The following is a 17223-nucleotide window of genomic DNA, read 5'->3' on the forward strand; positions in this document are numbered from 1 at the left end:
ACCAGTTTACTGGTTCGGACGTATCCTAGATGGTAATTTTCTCTCCTCCGTGTATCATTAATGTCTTCAGTCTTGACACATGGCTAGGAGGGACATCTCAATAGAGCTTGGGTGCATTTTCATGGCTTTTATTATTTCTAATTTGTTTTACAGATCAAGTGATATTTATGCTGAATGAAATTGATCCTGAAAGCCCTATAGGCAAATGTGGTAATATTGTGAGGTTAGAAAGCAACAACCTCCTATTACTTGTCATCATGAGAACCAAAATAGCCTCGGCGTGATCAAAATTTTAGAGGTCTAAATTAATTTTACATCACTTTCATTCATACTCCCACTCACCCATGCAGAGGAGGAAATTAGCTACCTGTATTTAATCTAATATGTTCCCACTGTAAGCGCTGGTGGACATGATAGACTTAATCACTTCGCACTGAATCAAAATGCTCGCCAGACAGTTCTCAGCGATGAACAATGTATTAACTTTCACTGACAGGGTTCTGAGTTTACCGCCTAGAGTAGAAGTCTGCTTTATTTTACAGTATAAATTACTCTGACAGTAACCGTCTCATGGCAGCAGAACAAACTAGTTTACTGCATTACGTTTATTACATATTTGCCTGTTAAACTGTAAAGTTTCCAGTTGTGCTGCTTAGCATCAGAGCATTTATCACATCTTAAAGACAAAAATCTGTAATGAAAAAGGTCAAAACTTTACCAGCTCTTATCAGCCACAGCAGGCCCGTAGGCCCGAGGACAGGAAACATCCGTTTTTTGAGAGAAGGGTGAAAGTGCTGACATTGTCACCAGTTGATGGGACTCTATCTAAGGGATAGGTGAAAACACTTGGGCACAGTGACATCAATTTTCAAGATGATTTAACTCCATGCTCCTGTGTTGGAGGAAAGAAACTTCAGACCCCTGATTTACCTCCGATGACAGCCACGCGGCCCCCGAAACAATGTTTCCAAGGCTACTAGCGAATGACGAGTGGTCACGTCTGTACAGCCGTCCCCATTGGTTTGATTTATGTGACCGGGATCCAATAAAAATGGCAATCAAATCAACCCAGCCACTTTACAGGTAGAGGGCTGTCTGATTGAGTTGTCGAAGGCATGGCTGAGGCTCAGAATGATTATGCTAGGAAACGGAGAGGGGTCCATCTCTTCGCACCCAACAAGGACACCATACATCTCCCCATGCAGCTTTCTTACTCCACTGTGAAATGTATCCAAAATAACTGCACACCTACTGCTTGCCTGCCTCCTCTCTCTGAAGGTTATTTGTCGTCTGAAGGACTCTCCCTGTCAGAGTATGATGAATACCATGTACACAGACAAGAGCAGCGTCAGGTCCAGGATTAGCCGGAAAACTCACTGATCTGTGAATAACCTAAAAAAGAGGAGCTGAAGATTAGCAATGATGCTTTTAGGAATGATCCATCAAACTCAACTACCTCAGTCACTCAAATGAATCATCTCACTTGATTCTTTAACCCAGGCGAAGTACGAGTGACTGCTGCACTACCTGCAGGTCACAGAGATCATTTTGAGGATGTTTATTAAATCAGTGCTATCAATTTTCTTACTGATCATCTTTTATCTGTCCTGTCCTTGGGGATGAGTCAAGCACACAATGATGTTAAAGGTTGCGGTATTCAGCTTATGGCTTTCCCATTCAACCTCCAGAGCTCTGCTGGAAATATTGAATTAGAGCCATTGCCGTTACATACAAATTGATACATGAAATATGCCCCGTATTTATAGGACCTGTCACTTGCGTTAACTCACTTTTGTTAACAGAGCTACTGTACAAAGCAGAACCCAAAAAAATGAGCAAACAATAATCATGTGAACTATTTGCCTTGGCTTTGAACTAATGACAACTTAGGCAGGCCTGTTTACTGTGCGTGAGGAAGCACACATTCAGGAAGTAAATTGGATCAAAGTACAAGCAGCTGCTTAAGTACTTACTCGCTTCGATAAGCAGAGTGAAATCACCATCATTGTTGCATTAGAGTGACTTGCTTCAGTCACCGGCAGGAAAGCAGGCAGGAAGAGGAGAGGGGAGCTGATAGTACCAGCTCCATGTGTCATGAAGGAGCTGCTGGCTAACAGCCAGCCTGAAAGAGAACAATTGAACATCGCTGTAGAGTCTTTTTGTGTTGGAAACATAATCACCTTGTTGGAGAACAGAATGCATTGTACAACAGGTACAAACACATCCTCTGGAATAATAGGTAAACACATGGAATTTAAGCAAAGACTCCACACATTTTATGACATAAATTTATGAGAACTGTTTTGTTTCGCTTGTTTCTCGTCTGATTGTAATAGTTGCATCATTTAGCTGAACACAGTACAAATCTGAAGCAAAGAATAACCTCATTAGTTAAAATAAGCAAATAGAAGGATATGAACCCAAGGCCTTTTTGATATTGTCTTTTCAGGGTCAAGGCAGAGAGTAAAAACAAAAAATTTCTGATCCAAGGCATCTGAAATGACATCATCTTAAGTTTCCACTGAACTCTGAAGACCTTTCCTCTCCAGCAATGAGGACACAAGGAAAGTTCAAGGATTGAGCAAGTCAGTTGGACTAACATGCCATGGAACAGGAAATAGCCATTCATTGATTTTGTGTGTGTCCAGAAAGATCAATTTTATTCTTCCTTTGTTTTCAGACTACAATGCACTAAAGCTCCTGCAGCAGCAGGATGTGTTTCGTACAAGCACAGTCCAAATGAAGCTATAAATCAAGTGTTGGAGCAGAAACACATAATGTCATCCCCCATAGACCACATACAGTACAGTCCTGCACCTCAAACTCCTCCATTCCGCTTTCAGTCCGTCTGTACAAACAGTCTGACAATGTCCGACAATCTAATTAATAAGACTGTCAAAACAAGTGCTGTTGAAAACTCCTCAGGAACACAGAGCTATTTGATTGTTGGATATGTAGACATGTTCTTATTCTGAACTCCACATGAAGAAGTTAGCGGTTTGATTATGTTGTTATTGCATTCACTCCTTTATGAGAGCTCTTATCTGGTCCGACATCACTCTGTTGTTAGGCAGTTAGCTGATTAAGTGTGTGTATGTGAACGCGCACATATGCGTGTGTGCATAAACTGACACTTCTTTAATTGTATTGCACTTGTGCTATCTGGTGCTGGAGTTAACTCGTAAAAGTGAAGTCTCAAGCAGATTCCCAGCGTCTGCCTATTTAAGATTCATAGAAAAGACCATCCACCCCAATCAATATCTTCTCGAGATTTAAGTTGCATTATGTGTCCCCTTCACAGGCATGATTTAAAACATCAGCACAAAGTATTCTTAATTTTATTGCCTGCCGTAAATTAAAATTAATGATGCTGACATCCACAATTAACAATGAAAAATGCAGATTCTTATAATTACTTTAGCAGTAATATTGTTTTCAGCCCAGGCTCAAGGTGCTCCTCATATGCTCCTCAACATTCAGTAAAACACAAAAAGACAGCTTCATTACATTTTATTTGCTATAGGAAACAAAAAAAGGGTCTAACAAAAATCCACAGCTCATTTGGGAATATCTCGCCATGCATAATTAAGCAAATTTGATTGGAATTAAGCATGACTTCTTTTGGTTGGGTTTTAATGAATGCAAATCAGGCATCTACATCCCTAAGATTAATTTCAGCCAATTAAAAAACAAAGCTTGTTGGAAAGTGTAAAAGTGTTCAAAGCAGGGCAGCAAAGCAGTTTCTCTCTCCCTCTCCCCTTCCCTCTCTCTCCTCATCTCATCTTCATAACTTGCACTCAGGAGAATCCCCCCCTTAACTTTGATCATTAGCATGAAGTTACAGGCAAACAGTATGAATTCAAATGTGGCAGAAATGCACTGCCAAGATCTTTATGCCTTTTTAATCTCAAAGTTGCACCCCTTAGTAGTTTTTTTTTAAACCTAGTTACTGTTTAAGCATACTTAACCCTGACAGGACACGCAGGATTGGCAGCTGTCCGAAAGTATACAATCTAAATATGCTGATATGAATTTATTGTGCTTATTTCTTGCCCATGACGCAAAGGCACACCTTAGAGCATTAAATATGTCATTGTTCTGGGTTTTGACAGGACAAAATATGATAATTATTCTACATTAGTTTTACCACAATAATGTTGACACAACCTGAAATCAACCTTTATCAGTGTTCAAGAGCATTCAATCCATCTGACTTAAGCACTCAGGAGATCTCATCGTGGTATTTTCCATGTGAAAGCACCATTGCACACCAGACCAGTGACAAATAACGCTGCTCACACCAAGAAAAAATGTCAGTGTCAGGCGGTGTCTGTGGCTTCTGTGCTGTAGGTGTTAGTCTCATTATGACAACCTTACACTACCCTCCATCCTAAATGTTATGCTCTCTTTGCACCTATCAATTCAGCACACAGCGGCACTGAGTAAATCCTGATTATTTGGAGAGTCGGACGTAAACGCTAATGATTGAGGGCAAGCAGGCACCTTCAGGCTAATGCTAATCTGCCTGCACATTGCTCGGAGAGCGGTGTGTACATTGATTTGATCTCTCACATCAAAAGACAAACAGTGGTGCAAGTCAGCACTTCCCCAGTCAATGTCATTCCTTGAAGTGATTCCCCCACACGTGCATCTTTATGGGCCCGGGGAGGGAGGGAGGGAGGGAGGGAGGGAATAGAAAATTAGGCAATCAGATCTATTGGCATTTCTTTAAAGGAGATTCATGGTGGGAGGAAAGAGGAAAAGTGAGGAAAAGTGTTTCCCTCGTTCACCTGCTAGCCACAGCCAGTTCTGAGAGGCTTGCTGTGTTTAGATTGCATTAATCCCTCTGTCTCTACCTGTTACAGAGCTTTCATTAATGTTGTCTTTTAACATCAAGTCTCCTGCAGAGTGGGGAATAAGTTGAGAGTGCTCAGAACTCTGCAGAAAGTTCAAAGCGCCACAAGAAACCCTTTATGTGTTCCCTTAATCATTCAAAAGCCCATCCTAGTATGCCACTTGTGTAGCTCCTCCATATGACGAGAAGAATTAATATTTGGCCTCTGATGCATTCTTTTTGAAAGAATAAAGGAATGTGAAGGAAAGCATTATCTATTCAAGGAGCGCAGGGAATACTCCGACTGTGTCTCAGTTCTGTTGTAGCTGCTGCGTCTCATTTTGTCTGTCGCAGATCACAGGGCTGCAGACTGGTACGTTTCTGAGGGAGAATGGAGAGTGGGAAATTGTACTGTTTTATTAGAACCCTGTGGGAGAGTTTTGTAGAGGCAAGCACGCCATTGAGCCTATTTGCATCATGCTAGCAGTGAATAGATATGGTAATATTGCGATACTTAGAATGTGATAGAATTGCTGCCACAAAAGTGGTTTATGTGATGATTTTTTTTCTTCGCAGTGAAAGCCTCTGGCAGAACCCTCCTTATGATATCAATCCACTCTGCCATTTTAGATTCACTTACTTTTACCTAAAAAGATTACAGATTATGATCACCACTTCTATGTCAAACAGTGTCAAAATATAAGCCATAACAATCATTATTCTTCTACTACACTGATCATACGTTCTGTTTCACTTCTTAGTATTTTTTTTTGTCTGTTAGTCCTCCCCTTGTGTTAATGTATTAACTCTGATGCCTAAGGCTTTTCATTTCATTCAGTAAAGCCTCATTGCTATAGAGTTGGCCTTATGCTTACTTTATGCACCACAGACCACACATTCAAGTTCACTAGAGCAGACCTACGCGCCTTTTGAAACATTTGGACCGCGTTATTATGAAAGTATAGTGTTCGTACATTTGTAACTGCAATTGCAACTCAGCCATCGGTGTAAAATTTGCCATTCTATGTTTCCTGAATGCAACGAGACAGAGAGAGGGAAAAAATGTGTGTACCCTTTGTTTTCACACATAATAACACAACACAGATTATTATTCAGGGGTTAGAACCACTGAAAGGCTATTCAGTGCGGTTGTTTCAGACTGTCCTACTAACAAAACTCAGAGCTGACATAATTTGCATTGGGCCTTTTAAAACATTCTATGCATTCAGTGGTGGCCTTTTTTAAAAAGGCGTTTTGATTAATTTTCATTAAATTACATTGAACTATTTATAAAGAGGGTGCTGTGGAAAAAGTCTGTCTTTTAGGTCTAGGGCTAAATTGTGTGGAGTGAAGAGATGTTACTGGGAGATGGGAAGCCCAAGGGACAAGCAGGAGGACAATGCTGTCTCTTGGGCGAATTTTATGCTGCTGAAGTGAATTTGAATACATAAAGGAGAACTCGGGTAAGAAGGAAAGGGGGGTACAACATAGCCTGTGTTCTCCTGGTCCCTTGTGTGGGAAAAGAGGCAGATTAGCCTATGTGTTTCTTTTTCCATTCTCTCCCTGTTCTCAATTACTAATTTTGCTTTTTTTAGTTCTCCAATTGTGCCATGAGGACATGAGCTCAAAAACTGCACATTTAACCCCCTCAATGCATATAATTAAAAAAAAAATCAGATGTGTGATTCTTCATTGCTAGTTAATTTATTTCTAATCAAAGTATTCATTGCCTCTACACATATCTTTTACAGAAGTGTTGCAGTGGAAGACTTGCACAGATTTATTGCTTCCTCTATGGAAGTTACATGTTTCTGCACAGTTAGTTGGTTTTTCTGCCTTGCTGTCAGCTAGATAAGTCAAAACCTCAACAGTTTTCCACAAAATTCCAACATGGGCCTGAGGCCACGGAGCAAAGGATTAGATAGGATGTAGAATCTCCAGATTTGTGTTAGCTGTAAAAGTAACCTGATTTTGCACCTTAAAGAATTTGTGACAATATCCTAAAAGTAATTTAAAATGCTAATGATACCAGTGGAAAAGGTTTGACTTTCCCATGCACTTAATATTTCTGACTATACCCGATGGTGTACAACAAGCTTAATTGGGATGTTGTCTACGATTACCTCTTTTGTTAAAGCACACAACACAAAATTACAAAACAAAAAAAAAAATCAAAAAGGAATGCAACATATTTGTATCAACACATTTTCCTGCTCAGGCAGGCAACGCCCCGCACATTCTCCCTTCTTAGATTTCCTGTTTGGTCTGCCCTCTTTACTTTGTCCCTTATCTGAGCATCATTCATTCCTCCTCTGTGATCCTGCACTTGGCTGTGGTCTGTGTGGCTTGGCACCCACCCATTCTTCCTCTACACCACTAAAGACACTGGTCTGCACTGTTCTTTGTCTTCCACTGAAAGCAGAGGGCTTTTGGGGTTTGTGAGGGCATTACTTGTTGATATGCAGAAGCCTCACCTGTTTGCATTACACCTTAAAATACAATCGGTCCTAATTGATCTTTAAGCCAGATCCAAGGGTATCCTGTGGTAGATAAGCAATAATTACACTTCATAATTATGTCACAAATTCTACTAGATCAAAGCATTTGTAAGAAAGACTATCACTCTTGGGTTGTGCAATATTAGAATAAACACAATAAAATCCATCACAATATTATCAACAAGAGCCATATCTTATCTTGGAATCTTAGTATTTGTAGAACAGAATCAAGTGAATTAAATACTTAATGTGTTCATTTTGGGGTCCAAGACCTGAAAACGTCTCAGAAACATGCAAAAGTATTTAACAGCTTTGCAGTCAGCATGAACTAGATGCCAGTTGATGTCCTTTGTGTACCTGTAGAGGTCACTGTTGTGTGGTGCCTTTGTGTCAGGTTGGGATACTATCAGCAGCCCTAATACCTTCCTTTTATGAAGTCTGCCGCAACTGCTGTGACATTGAAATAAACTAAGAAAATGCGCGCAAGAGACGGATTACAAAGTTAATTTTGTTTGCCAAGCCATAATATCTAGTACAAACAACATGGTTGTAAAAGGAAAAAGTTTGTCGACGCTTAATCTGCACAGCGATGAACAGTAATTATTTTTGTCCCAGTGTTAATCACTCTGTACCAGTAGTAAGTTAATTTGGACCAAATAAAGAATCTTATGTACATATGTCTGAAGGCATCTTAGAGTTGTAGGATTATTTCCTCTATGGAAGAAACACATTATGTTAATCACAAAATCCTAATATTTGTGTGTCTGGGAGATGATTGTAGTGAGCAATTATGTGTGGGCTTTATTACCAAGAACACAAATTAGATACTATGAATGAGCTCATCCCAAGCATTTGTATGTGCCATTTAACTCCAAAATCCTTGTTTATTAAACTCCAATTGCACATATGAATCAACTCTTTGGCATTAATCATGAAGTACAAGGGCCCAGATGGTACAATCTTAGCCAAGCTTGAATTAATACGAAAGGTTGAATCGCTGCTGCATCAAGCTCCTCTCAAGGACCTTTGAAGAATGACATGAATAATCATTGTTGTTGGATGCATAGTTTATTAAGTCAGCAGAGCATAGTGACCTACTGCAAACTGAGAGATATTATAGCACATGGTGGTGCCCTGCCAAGGCTTTGTGATGTATTAAAGCTTGGATGCTAAAAAGAAGAATAACTTCTTGTTCGAAGTCACAAAATAAAACCAAAGTATCGCCATCATCGGGTGATCATGATAAACATAGACATAACCCAAGTGACACACTAACGATAGTCACACATCAGTGATTCCTGCCATGATTACAGCCTGTTGGTGCTGTTGGTCTGATTAGCAGCTTCTATTTAGCTTGGCTTGTTTAATAGTAGAGTAATCTAAAGTTCTGAGTAACCTCTGGTGGTGTTGATGTTAGTGATACAATGATTTTCTATACTGATATCTTTCACTGTGACTAATGACCTTAACTAATGGGTTATTACCACATATAACTGCATGAATAAGTGTTTCTTCATCTGGTGTGTTAGAAATTATGAAATTTTTGCTTTTTAAACTTATGGAGAGTAATATAAATAACATTTACACAAACCTACCTTACCTCTTGCAGAAATAAAGCGTAGTTATAGCTTCCAGTGTCTTTATATTCTTTATATTCAGTCATTTCAAGGGACTCCTTATTTCCCATTGCAGTACATAATTACTCTATCGACAAAACTTCAATTTGACGTTTTTAGTACATTTCTCAATAAGTATAATATTAACTATTTCCCTATATCTTATGTGTAGCACTGCTACTGCAAATTCAGTATCTTCCATGTTTACCAGTATAATGCAGTGGTAATAATAATGACAATAAGAGGAAAATGAGATGGAGGAAAGCCAGTGTAAAATACGCTAAGAAAGGTTCAATGACAAACTGCTGAAATGACATTAGATTACACCCAAACGTATAAAAGCCATATAGAATTACAACTTATTAAATAAATATATATATATATATCCTGTCATTGTCTTTTGTTCTCTAGCAGTCCTCCTCCACTTTGCTGTGGCCTCACACTTAATGTATTCCAGCTTAGCTGATTTCCTGATTCCAAAGGACATTGCATCTCATTTCTTGTCACTTGTCTCCTAAATTCCTAAAGGTACAATTAGCATTTTGTTTGACGAAATGTTGAAAGGTTCATAGATTGATATTTGCAAAAATGTAGCGGGGTGTTTTTTTCCAAATGCAAATTCTGACATTTATTAATGTTTATTACAGAAACTCTGTTTATGGATTGTAAAACTCAGCATAGATTTAATGGGAATAAAGTAAAATTACAATGTTTAAACACAATCAGTGTGGCAAACCAGCAAGTGTGTAATTTAGTGTTGTGTGGCAATGAAATGTTTTACGGGCCTTGATTTATGTCCTGTGCATGGCATTTCTAATGAGAGAGACTAACATTGCAGTACGCCTGTGTTCCAGGAAACTACATTTACAGCAGATCTTTTTTCTCAAGAGTGTTTTTCCCCTGTGAAATAATGTCAGCACTTTCCCACCTTCAAAGTCCTTTTGTTTCCAGATCTATTAACAATTCTAATTGTACAGGAACACTTGTTAAGTAAGGCTGGTAAATAAAGCAGGAAACGCATTATTTCCTTTTAGTGCAGATTAAAGGTACAGCTATGCTGGGTTGAAACACATTAATGAGGTTTTAAATAAAAATGCTGGCAGGGAATTTACACCGCTGACTGGTTTAACTGCAGTAAGCAGTTGGTTTTCCTTGATGTTAAAGGGGAACATTATTTTACCCACTAATGAAAAATACATCTTTCCACTTTCCTATCTGTTAATTAACATGTTTGTGTTAAGGGATTTTCAAAAAGGGATACAATTGCTTTCAATCTGATTAAAGTAAGTGATACATAATAGGGAGGTTGTTTTCCTTGGGTCCTTCTGTTAATTGAATAGCTTTGTATGACTTGGAATGTTTTTCCTAGTCACAACAGTTTGCCGGGGCCTAGCTGCTCGGGATGCCCCTATCTTAATTACGGATCATTTTACAAATGTGGTTCAATTTCCTCAGCAGGACAGTTTCTGTTAACTGCTATTTTTAAGGCCAATAACAACGTCAAAGCTAGGGATGATTAAAGCAATTAAAGTTTCCCTTTGTTTTCTAAGCACAGCGAGATAGGCCTGCCTGTTTGTACAACATTTATTAAACATTTACTAAATGGAATTGAATCTGTCATCGATGAAGTTTTCCAAGACAATTACCTTTTAGCATGGCAAACACTGTTTCACTCAGCTAACGTCTCACAGCTTATGGCTGTGATTAGCCATCTGATTTCATCAAGCCAAACTAAAAATCCTCCAGCAGAGAGAGTGAGGGTGAGAGAGAGCGAGAGAGAGGGGTTTAAATATAATTTTACCATCGGAATTTCTCAATTAGCATACCACATTTTCTCCATTAGATAAACTGCCTTTAGAGAGCTGGCTGGTTTAATCTGTTTAATGTCCGTGTAAACTATAATCTCCTGATTCTAAAAAGAAATCCCTTAAGGACATCATTCGCATACACTCTTCATAAGACAGTTTTTGAAAGACATGATCGAGTGCAGCTTTTAAAGGGGATTGAGCGGCGATGGGTTGTTATGCCTATCATGCTTTTCTTTTCCGTGGCACATGGATTGTGCAAGTTGTGGTTTCACTTAGCTAATCATTAGTTATTACGCTTTTACAAGCTTGTCCTTGCTTGATTATCACCAACACATGGTATAGCTTCATATGAGATTGCTACGATAGTGTATAGGTTTATGTTTTTATGTGTGTCTTCTGAATAGTAATTCTTGGACTATTGTGGCAACAGGCTGTTGTCTCTGAAGCCCCGTGTTACATTAAGTCGCTTCTCTTGCAAGATGACAGGTGCTGCTCTCTGAGAGATAATTTGGAAGACATATCTCCATGTGATATGATATATGACTCAAACTTTGATCTCACTTTGAATTAGAAGTGTATCAGGCTGTGAGTACATTTGCATCGCTGCCAACCGTGGCAGCGTCGGGCTGTTAGAGGGTATAGATATAGAAATCAGGATTTGTTGTTATCCTATTGAATGATGAGCAGAGAGAAATCAGAGTGTTTACATGCATATCATTGCTTTCCATCATACACTGCAGGCTGTATGAATTAGGGCCAGCAAACACAGCCTCATTCTCCTTGCATCACGCCAAGAGTCACTCCATTGATTACCCTTCTCGGCTCCCAGGAAATGGCTCATGCATCTCGTGTACATTATAACAAATGTTCTCTTTGCATTACAATTGAATTGTGATTGTTATGTTCAATCAATGGGGAAAGGTCATGGGATCGCTCCTGCCAGCGCTTTAATGGAGAAGTCGATGAGGATTCATTTTAATCACTGCGGCTGTGGCAGAATGAGCACAACACTGAGAGACTGTCAATGGCCCGGTAATTACCGCTGTTTATACAGGTTTCTGCTTTAGCAATTTAGATATCCACAAATCTCTCTGTTTCTTGCACCCCAGTTATATTGGAAGCTGCGTGGCATCAAATGAAGTACTGCAGGATGTGGGCCGTGACTACTCTAATTGTGAGGCTATTGGTGAGGCTGGCTATTTGAGAATGAATTGAGCTCCATTTGCTCCTCCTTTGAGCAGTTACATTACCAGAAAGCTGTGAATTTACATACTTTGTGTGAAGAAGCATTTCTATTAGCTCAGAGTCTCCTGTCTGTAACTATTGTATGAAGATGTGGAAGAAAGTGCATCTACAGCACCTGTGCTTACTGTGCACCTGTAAAGGTTAACTCTATATTTTATATCATTTTTCTTGAAAAAAATGTGGGAGTGTACGGCAAAACTGCAAAAATATTCATCTAACTAGACTAATTTTCACAATATCCTTGTTGAACATGCCATTTGATTTTCCTTTTTGACTTTTCGGACTTTATTTTGTTTCTTTTCTCACTTTGGCTTACACATGTTGATTTACATGTTCTTCACACACATAACCTTACTGACATTAAACGTTTCTAGGTTGTCATGTGCAGATTCCTCACTATATCTGACCAACAGTCCAAAACCTGGAAAAAAGTCAGTTTATTGTGATGTAAAGCAAACAGCTAAGAGCGTATCTACAGATTAGGGAAGCTCGAATCTGAGCATGTTTTCGTACAAAAAAATGTGCAAATTGATCATTTATCAAAATAATTGCAGGTTAATTTTCCATCGATTGACCAATTAACTAATTAACTCATCAATTCCGTAGCATAGATTGCCTAAGTAAGTCTCAGGATGATATTTTGCACCGTGACTGAGAATTTGGTGGTTCTGATAGACTGGAAAGACATTGATGTGGACTGTTCGGAATATTATCACTCACCCTCCACCATCACAGTGCTCTCTGACATCTCCCCTTCACCCCAAGTGGCATGTTTGTGTTGGTGGGTGTCTAAGGATAGATGGGGTCAAAGCAGTATAACCTTGGAGAAACAAATATTCATGATCAATAAGTGCTTTATTCCGAGCATCTAAATGATTCTTATGTCTGAGGCTGCTTTCTTCCCCCTCTCTTATTTGCCCATGCAGAAAGGCAGTTTGAAGATTTATGCAGACGAGGTAAAAGGACATTTTAAAAGACTACACAGTATCACTGCTTTCAAATGTCATGTAATCATAGGTTAGGGGAGAGTGCTGGGCACAGAGAGCTAAGTGATGTTACAGATAATGAATTGCCTCTGAAATATAATACATCGTAAGTATGATTCTTTGTTCCAAGCTCTGTACACCAACTCTGTACAATTAAAGTTATTTATCTCTCTCGTTTTTTAAGTTCATCAATTATATTGTGATACACTTAATGTCCATAAGAGGATGATGTATGATTGGTCTAATTATTTCTTATTCACCATGCTTTCTAAAGCATATCAATTTTGTTAATACCATGTAATTAAAACACGTCAGTGCGCTACAAGTTGCAGGCTGTATTAATGACTATGAAAATTATTTTAATTAAATAGCCAATTATAGAAAAATCCTAACCATGAGAATTGACATTTAAATGAATTCAATTTAAATTGCTTTTCAACATTGTTTTATCAAAGCTTTATGGGGTGAATAAATTATTACATCAAACAATATACTGTGTCATTGATCATACACAAGTCCTGTCCCATATCCATACATTTTCAAACACTTTCCTGATGCCATACATCATGTGGGGTGATTACATTTTGACATAGTCATTTGTTTACCGCAGTCTCATCCACATGTACTGTACTTCTGTGTACTTTTATGAAAACTATATTAACTGTTTATGTGACTCAACCAAGTGTTCAGTCACACTGAAAACTTCAGCACTAATTTACAAGTTTTTCCTGCAAAGACTAATTTTAGCTGCTCTCATTTAGCTTTACTTACCTTGGCTGAAGAAAATATCATGTTTATCACAAGCAAACAGTTTTCACAGAAAGCTGTTTTCTTTCGAGACGAGCTGCCATACATGATTTTACAGGCAGACGTGATTTTTACATTTGTGCTGAATTCTATCAACAAAGAATGTGGTGGTGTAATGTACAGAACCAGTATACAGACTGAATGTTTGTGTTCTGCTGTGTTTTCATAACTGGGGTCAGACACATGCAGCCCACCCAGTCTGTTGAAGGGCCTTTGTAACTAAAACATCTTACACATCCTGTGGTGCCTTTTAATACCTATTAGGCTACTCAGGCTGATATATTTTTTCCACTTTTCCTGCATAATGTTAATGAAAGTCATTTTTCAGACATTACAAGTGCAATGATTTGCAGTTAACCCATGCAAACAAGAGAAATAGTGGGCAAACTGTTGTGACATTCATTGTATATAATGAAATCTTAATATGGTGCATATTTAAGTGAAAGGTTAGCAACATAAAGGGCAAATGGATTGCCTGGCAATGAATTTTAAGCAGCTATTGATTTTACACTACAAGCTACCTCTTCCCTGAATGATAATTTTGAAATGGCACACTGCTTATCTTAAAGCTGATCTGACACAACAGGACACCAGAAATACACAGAATATTAAGGCAGATACAGACGGATAAGTAACGCTCTTGTGGATGATGCACCACTCTCTTTCCACTTAACGAGAATACATAATAAGCGCTGATGTGCTCTCCAAAATTGAGCTGATGCAAATATATCTAAGGGCAAACGGATAATTGTGATGAAAGACTTGTAAAGTAAAACTAAGAAAACTTTGACATATACTTTTATACAATATATCTACTAAGGAAGGTGACATAAGCTAAAAACCTTTCTGGCTGTGCAACTGAAAAAAGCACCAATCTCAAATGAATTGCAATCTATTAATTACCAATTCTCTGATTTAAGATGATTCATGTTTTCGTCGTTCACTGTGTTAAACCAGCTAACTTATTTGTTAAGACAGTCAGGAGGTATAGCACTGTACTTTATGATGTGCCTCAGTGGTTGGCTGTACATGTAAAGTCTATATGAGCTGCAGTAATACACTTGTACATGGACGTGACCCTTCCCCATTATACAATGCTCACTTTTCTCCCCTCTGTGCCTTTATCCTTCTTCCCTGTACTGTCTGACGCTGATACTGAGGGAAAGTTTGAGAGTTCAGGTCGTAGCTGGGCAAAGTATGGTTTAATATTCAGCGTTATAAAATTGCATAGCTCTTGGATAAGCTGGAGGTGTTGCAGCATGTGTGCCATGAAGATTCTCAGAAAGCAAAGTTATCATACTTATGGTCTTTAACTTTTTTTAATTTTATATTTCCACATCTTTTTCAATCGTTGCCATTTAGATATATAGCAAAATTGAGTTTATTAACTTTTGAATACCCTGGTTTTGATGTGATTACCTGCAATTCTTCAATAATAAACTTATAGTTACCATGGATATTGAGATGGACAGAAGGTGAAACAACTACTGACAGGATTCTATAACTCTTACAATCAGTTATAGATCAATGTGATTTTGATTAGTAACTGTACACTCACAATATCTGACAGTAAGCTACTTTCACATATTGTATATTGTAACCTAAATTGGATTTTAATTTGCATGTAAAGCTTACATCTTTTAAAAAACAGCCTTTCCTTCATGTTGTGTTGTGTTGTTACTTCATTCAAAAGGCTGTAACCACATTGACTGTGCCAATACTAACCAGAGAGGTCTAATTAAAAGAGACATATTATGCTCTCTCAGAGATAGGCTGTACCTTAGTGACTCATACTGGCATGCTCAGTCTGAAAATATGACAAATATAACGCCAGAATTGAAGTAAAAAATGCATAGCAGCGTTAAACTCTACATTAAAGATAATTTGGCATTTGAAAAAAAGTCCAACAATGCAAAAGTTTTATTTTTCTTCTAAATATTCTGGTGCGTATTTCTCAGCTTGGATCAGTTTAGTAAAGTGGGATTTGTTGGATATCAGTGCTGCTGTTTAGGTAGTTAAAAATAACTGTTGTATGATATATTTTTAATGCACAGGAGAGGGGGACAGTGTGGCTACTCGTTACACGTTTATGATCCGATGTAAGCAGGTCTCTCATGTGCAGAATTAATAATGTGATATTTTAACAGAGCAGAAACATTTCAGTGGTAGCCAGAGCCCAGTTATCTGTTCTTCAAAGGCTTCCACTGTCCCCTAGCTCCTCCCTCTCTGTACCGTGTGACAACAACAACTCATCCACAGAGCGGAGCTGCACTTTTCAGCTCATTTTCCTCCTGTCATTCCTCCTCCTATCTTTGATCATTGTCCCGCAGCTCGGCCCCCCCTCCCCAAAAAAAATCCCCTCACTCAGCACGCCTTTTTTCGGCAGCTCTTTTTACTTCCCAACTTATCTGAGGAGCTAAACTCTCGTGGATTCTTTCATTTAGGGGTGTCTCGGCAGGCTGGGTTTTCTACTTTGAACTTCGGCTACTCTCTTCCCCTCCTGTAGGTGACCATGGCCGTACCGGCTGCTCTGATCCCACCAACTCCTCTGGTCCCACCGCCTCCAATCTCGACTCCCTCCGCGACGACGTCCCCGCCATCGACAACTTCATCACCGTCTCCATCCCTGGCCCCCCCATCCGGACCGGGGCAGAACCTGTTCAGATCAGAGCTCCTCGCCACCAGCAGCCCGGGCATCCCGACCCCGACCGCGGCTCTACCCCCCAGCAAACCCGTGTACTCGACCCCGTCGCCTGTTGAAAACATACCGCAAAACAATGAGTGCAAGATGGTCGAGTTGCGCGGTGCCAAAGTGGCCTCTTTCACCGTGGACGGCTGCGAGCTCATCTGCCTTCCTCAGGCGTTCGACCTGTTCCTGAAGCACCTGGTCGGCGGACTGCATACGGTCTACACCAAGCTGAAGCGGCTGGAGATCACGCCGGTGGTGTGCAATGTGGAGCAGGTCCGCATCCTCAGAGGGCTCGGCGCCATCCAACCCGGGGTGAACCGCTGTAAACTCATCTCCAGAAAAGACTTCGAGACTCTGTACAACGACTGCACCAATGCGAGGTTAGTGCAAGAGCTCTCTTGTGCACGTTTCTTTTTTTTTTTTGTTTTTTTTTTTTGCGTTTAAATGTCCTTTACGGACAAGCCGTGCGTAAAGGCGCATTGAGCAAGAAAGGGGGAGACATTTTTCCTTTACGAAAACAAGCGGTTCGAGCGATGTAATTTGTTATGCGAAATTAGTAATTGATTGTTATTGTGTGCGCGAGTAATTGTGTGAATATGCGGCATTGGTGTGCGTCAAACTCCATCCCAAACATCGCAGGGCAATGTGCTCGTAGGCTGTGTGTTCAGACAGGAAGAGCCCAGCGCGCTTCACCGGTGGAAAAAAGTTAAGTGAAAGTTTTTAACACGTGCAAAGGAAAA

At 39.4% G+C, this 17223-nt stretch overlaps 1 protein-coding gene across 4 annotated transcripts in view; it reads left to right on the forward strand.

Annotated features, from left to right (window-relative positions):
* Nucleotides 1-16061: 16061 nt before the first annotated feature.
* Nucleotides 16062-17223, forward strand: part of dachd (dachshund d) — a 90314-nt gene continuing 89152 nt past the window's right edge. Inside the window, exon 1 of one of the 4 annotated variants that reach the window (XM_055015059.1) lies at nucleotides 16062-16863. In XM_055015059.1, coding sequence (XP_054871034.1) covers nucleotides 16307-16863 — 557 coding nt within the window. In that variant the 5' untranslated portion in view covers nucleotides 16062-16306. The remainder of the gene's footprint in view (nucleotides 16864-17223) is intronic. The other 3 variants (XM_055015058.1, XM_023276650.3, XM_055015060.1) reach the window with 3 other exon arrangements.

Source organism: Amphiprion ocellaris, chromosome 11, assembly GCF_022539595.1.
Source record: "Amphiprion ocellaris isolate individual 3 ecotype Okinawa chromosome 11, ASM2253959v1, whole genome shotgun sequence".
Lineage (NCBI taxonomy): Eukaryota > Metazoa > Chordata > Actinopteri > Pomacentridae > Amphiprion > Amphiprion ocellaris.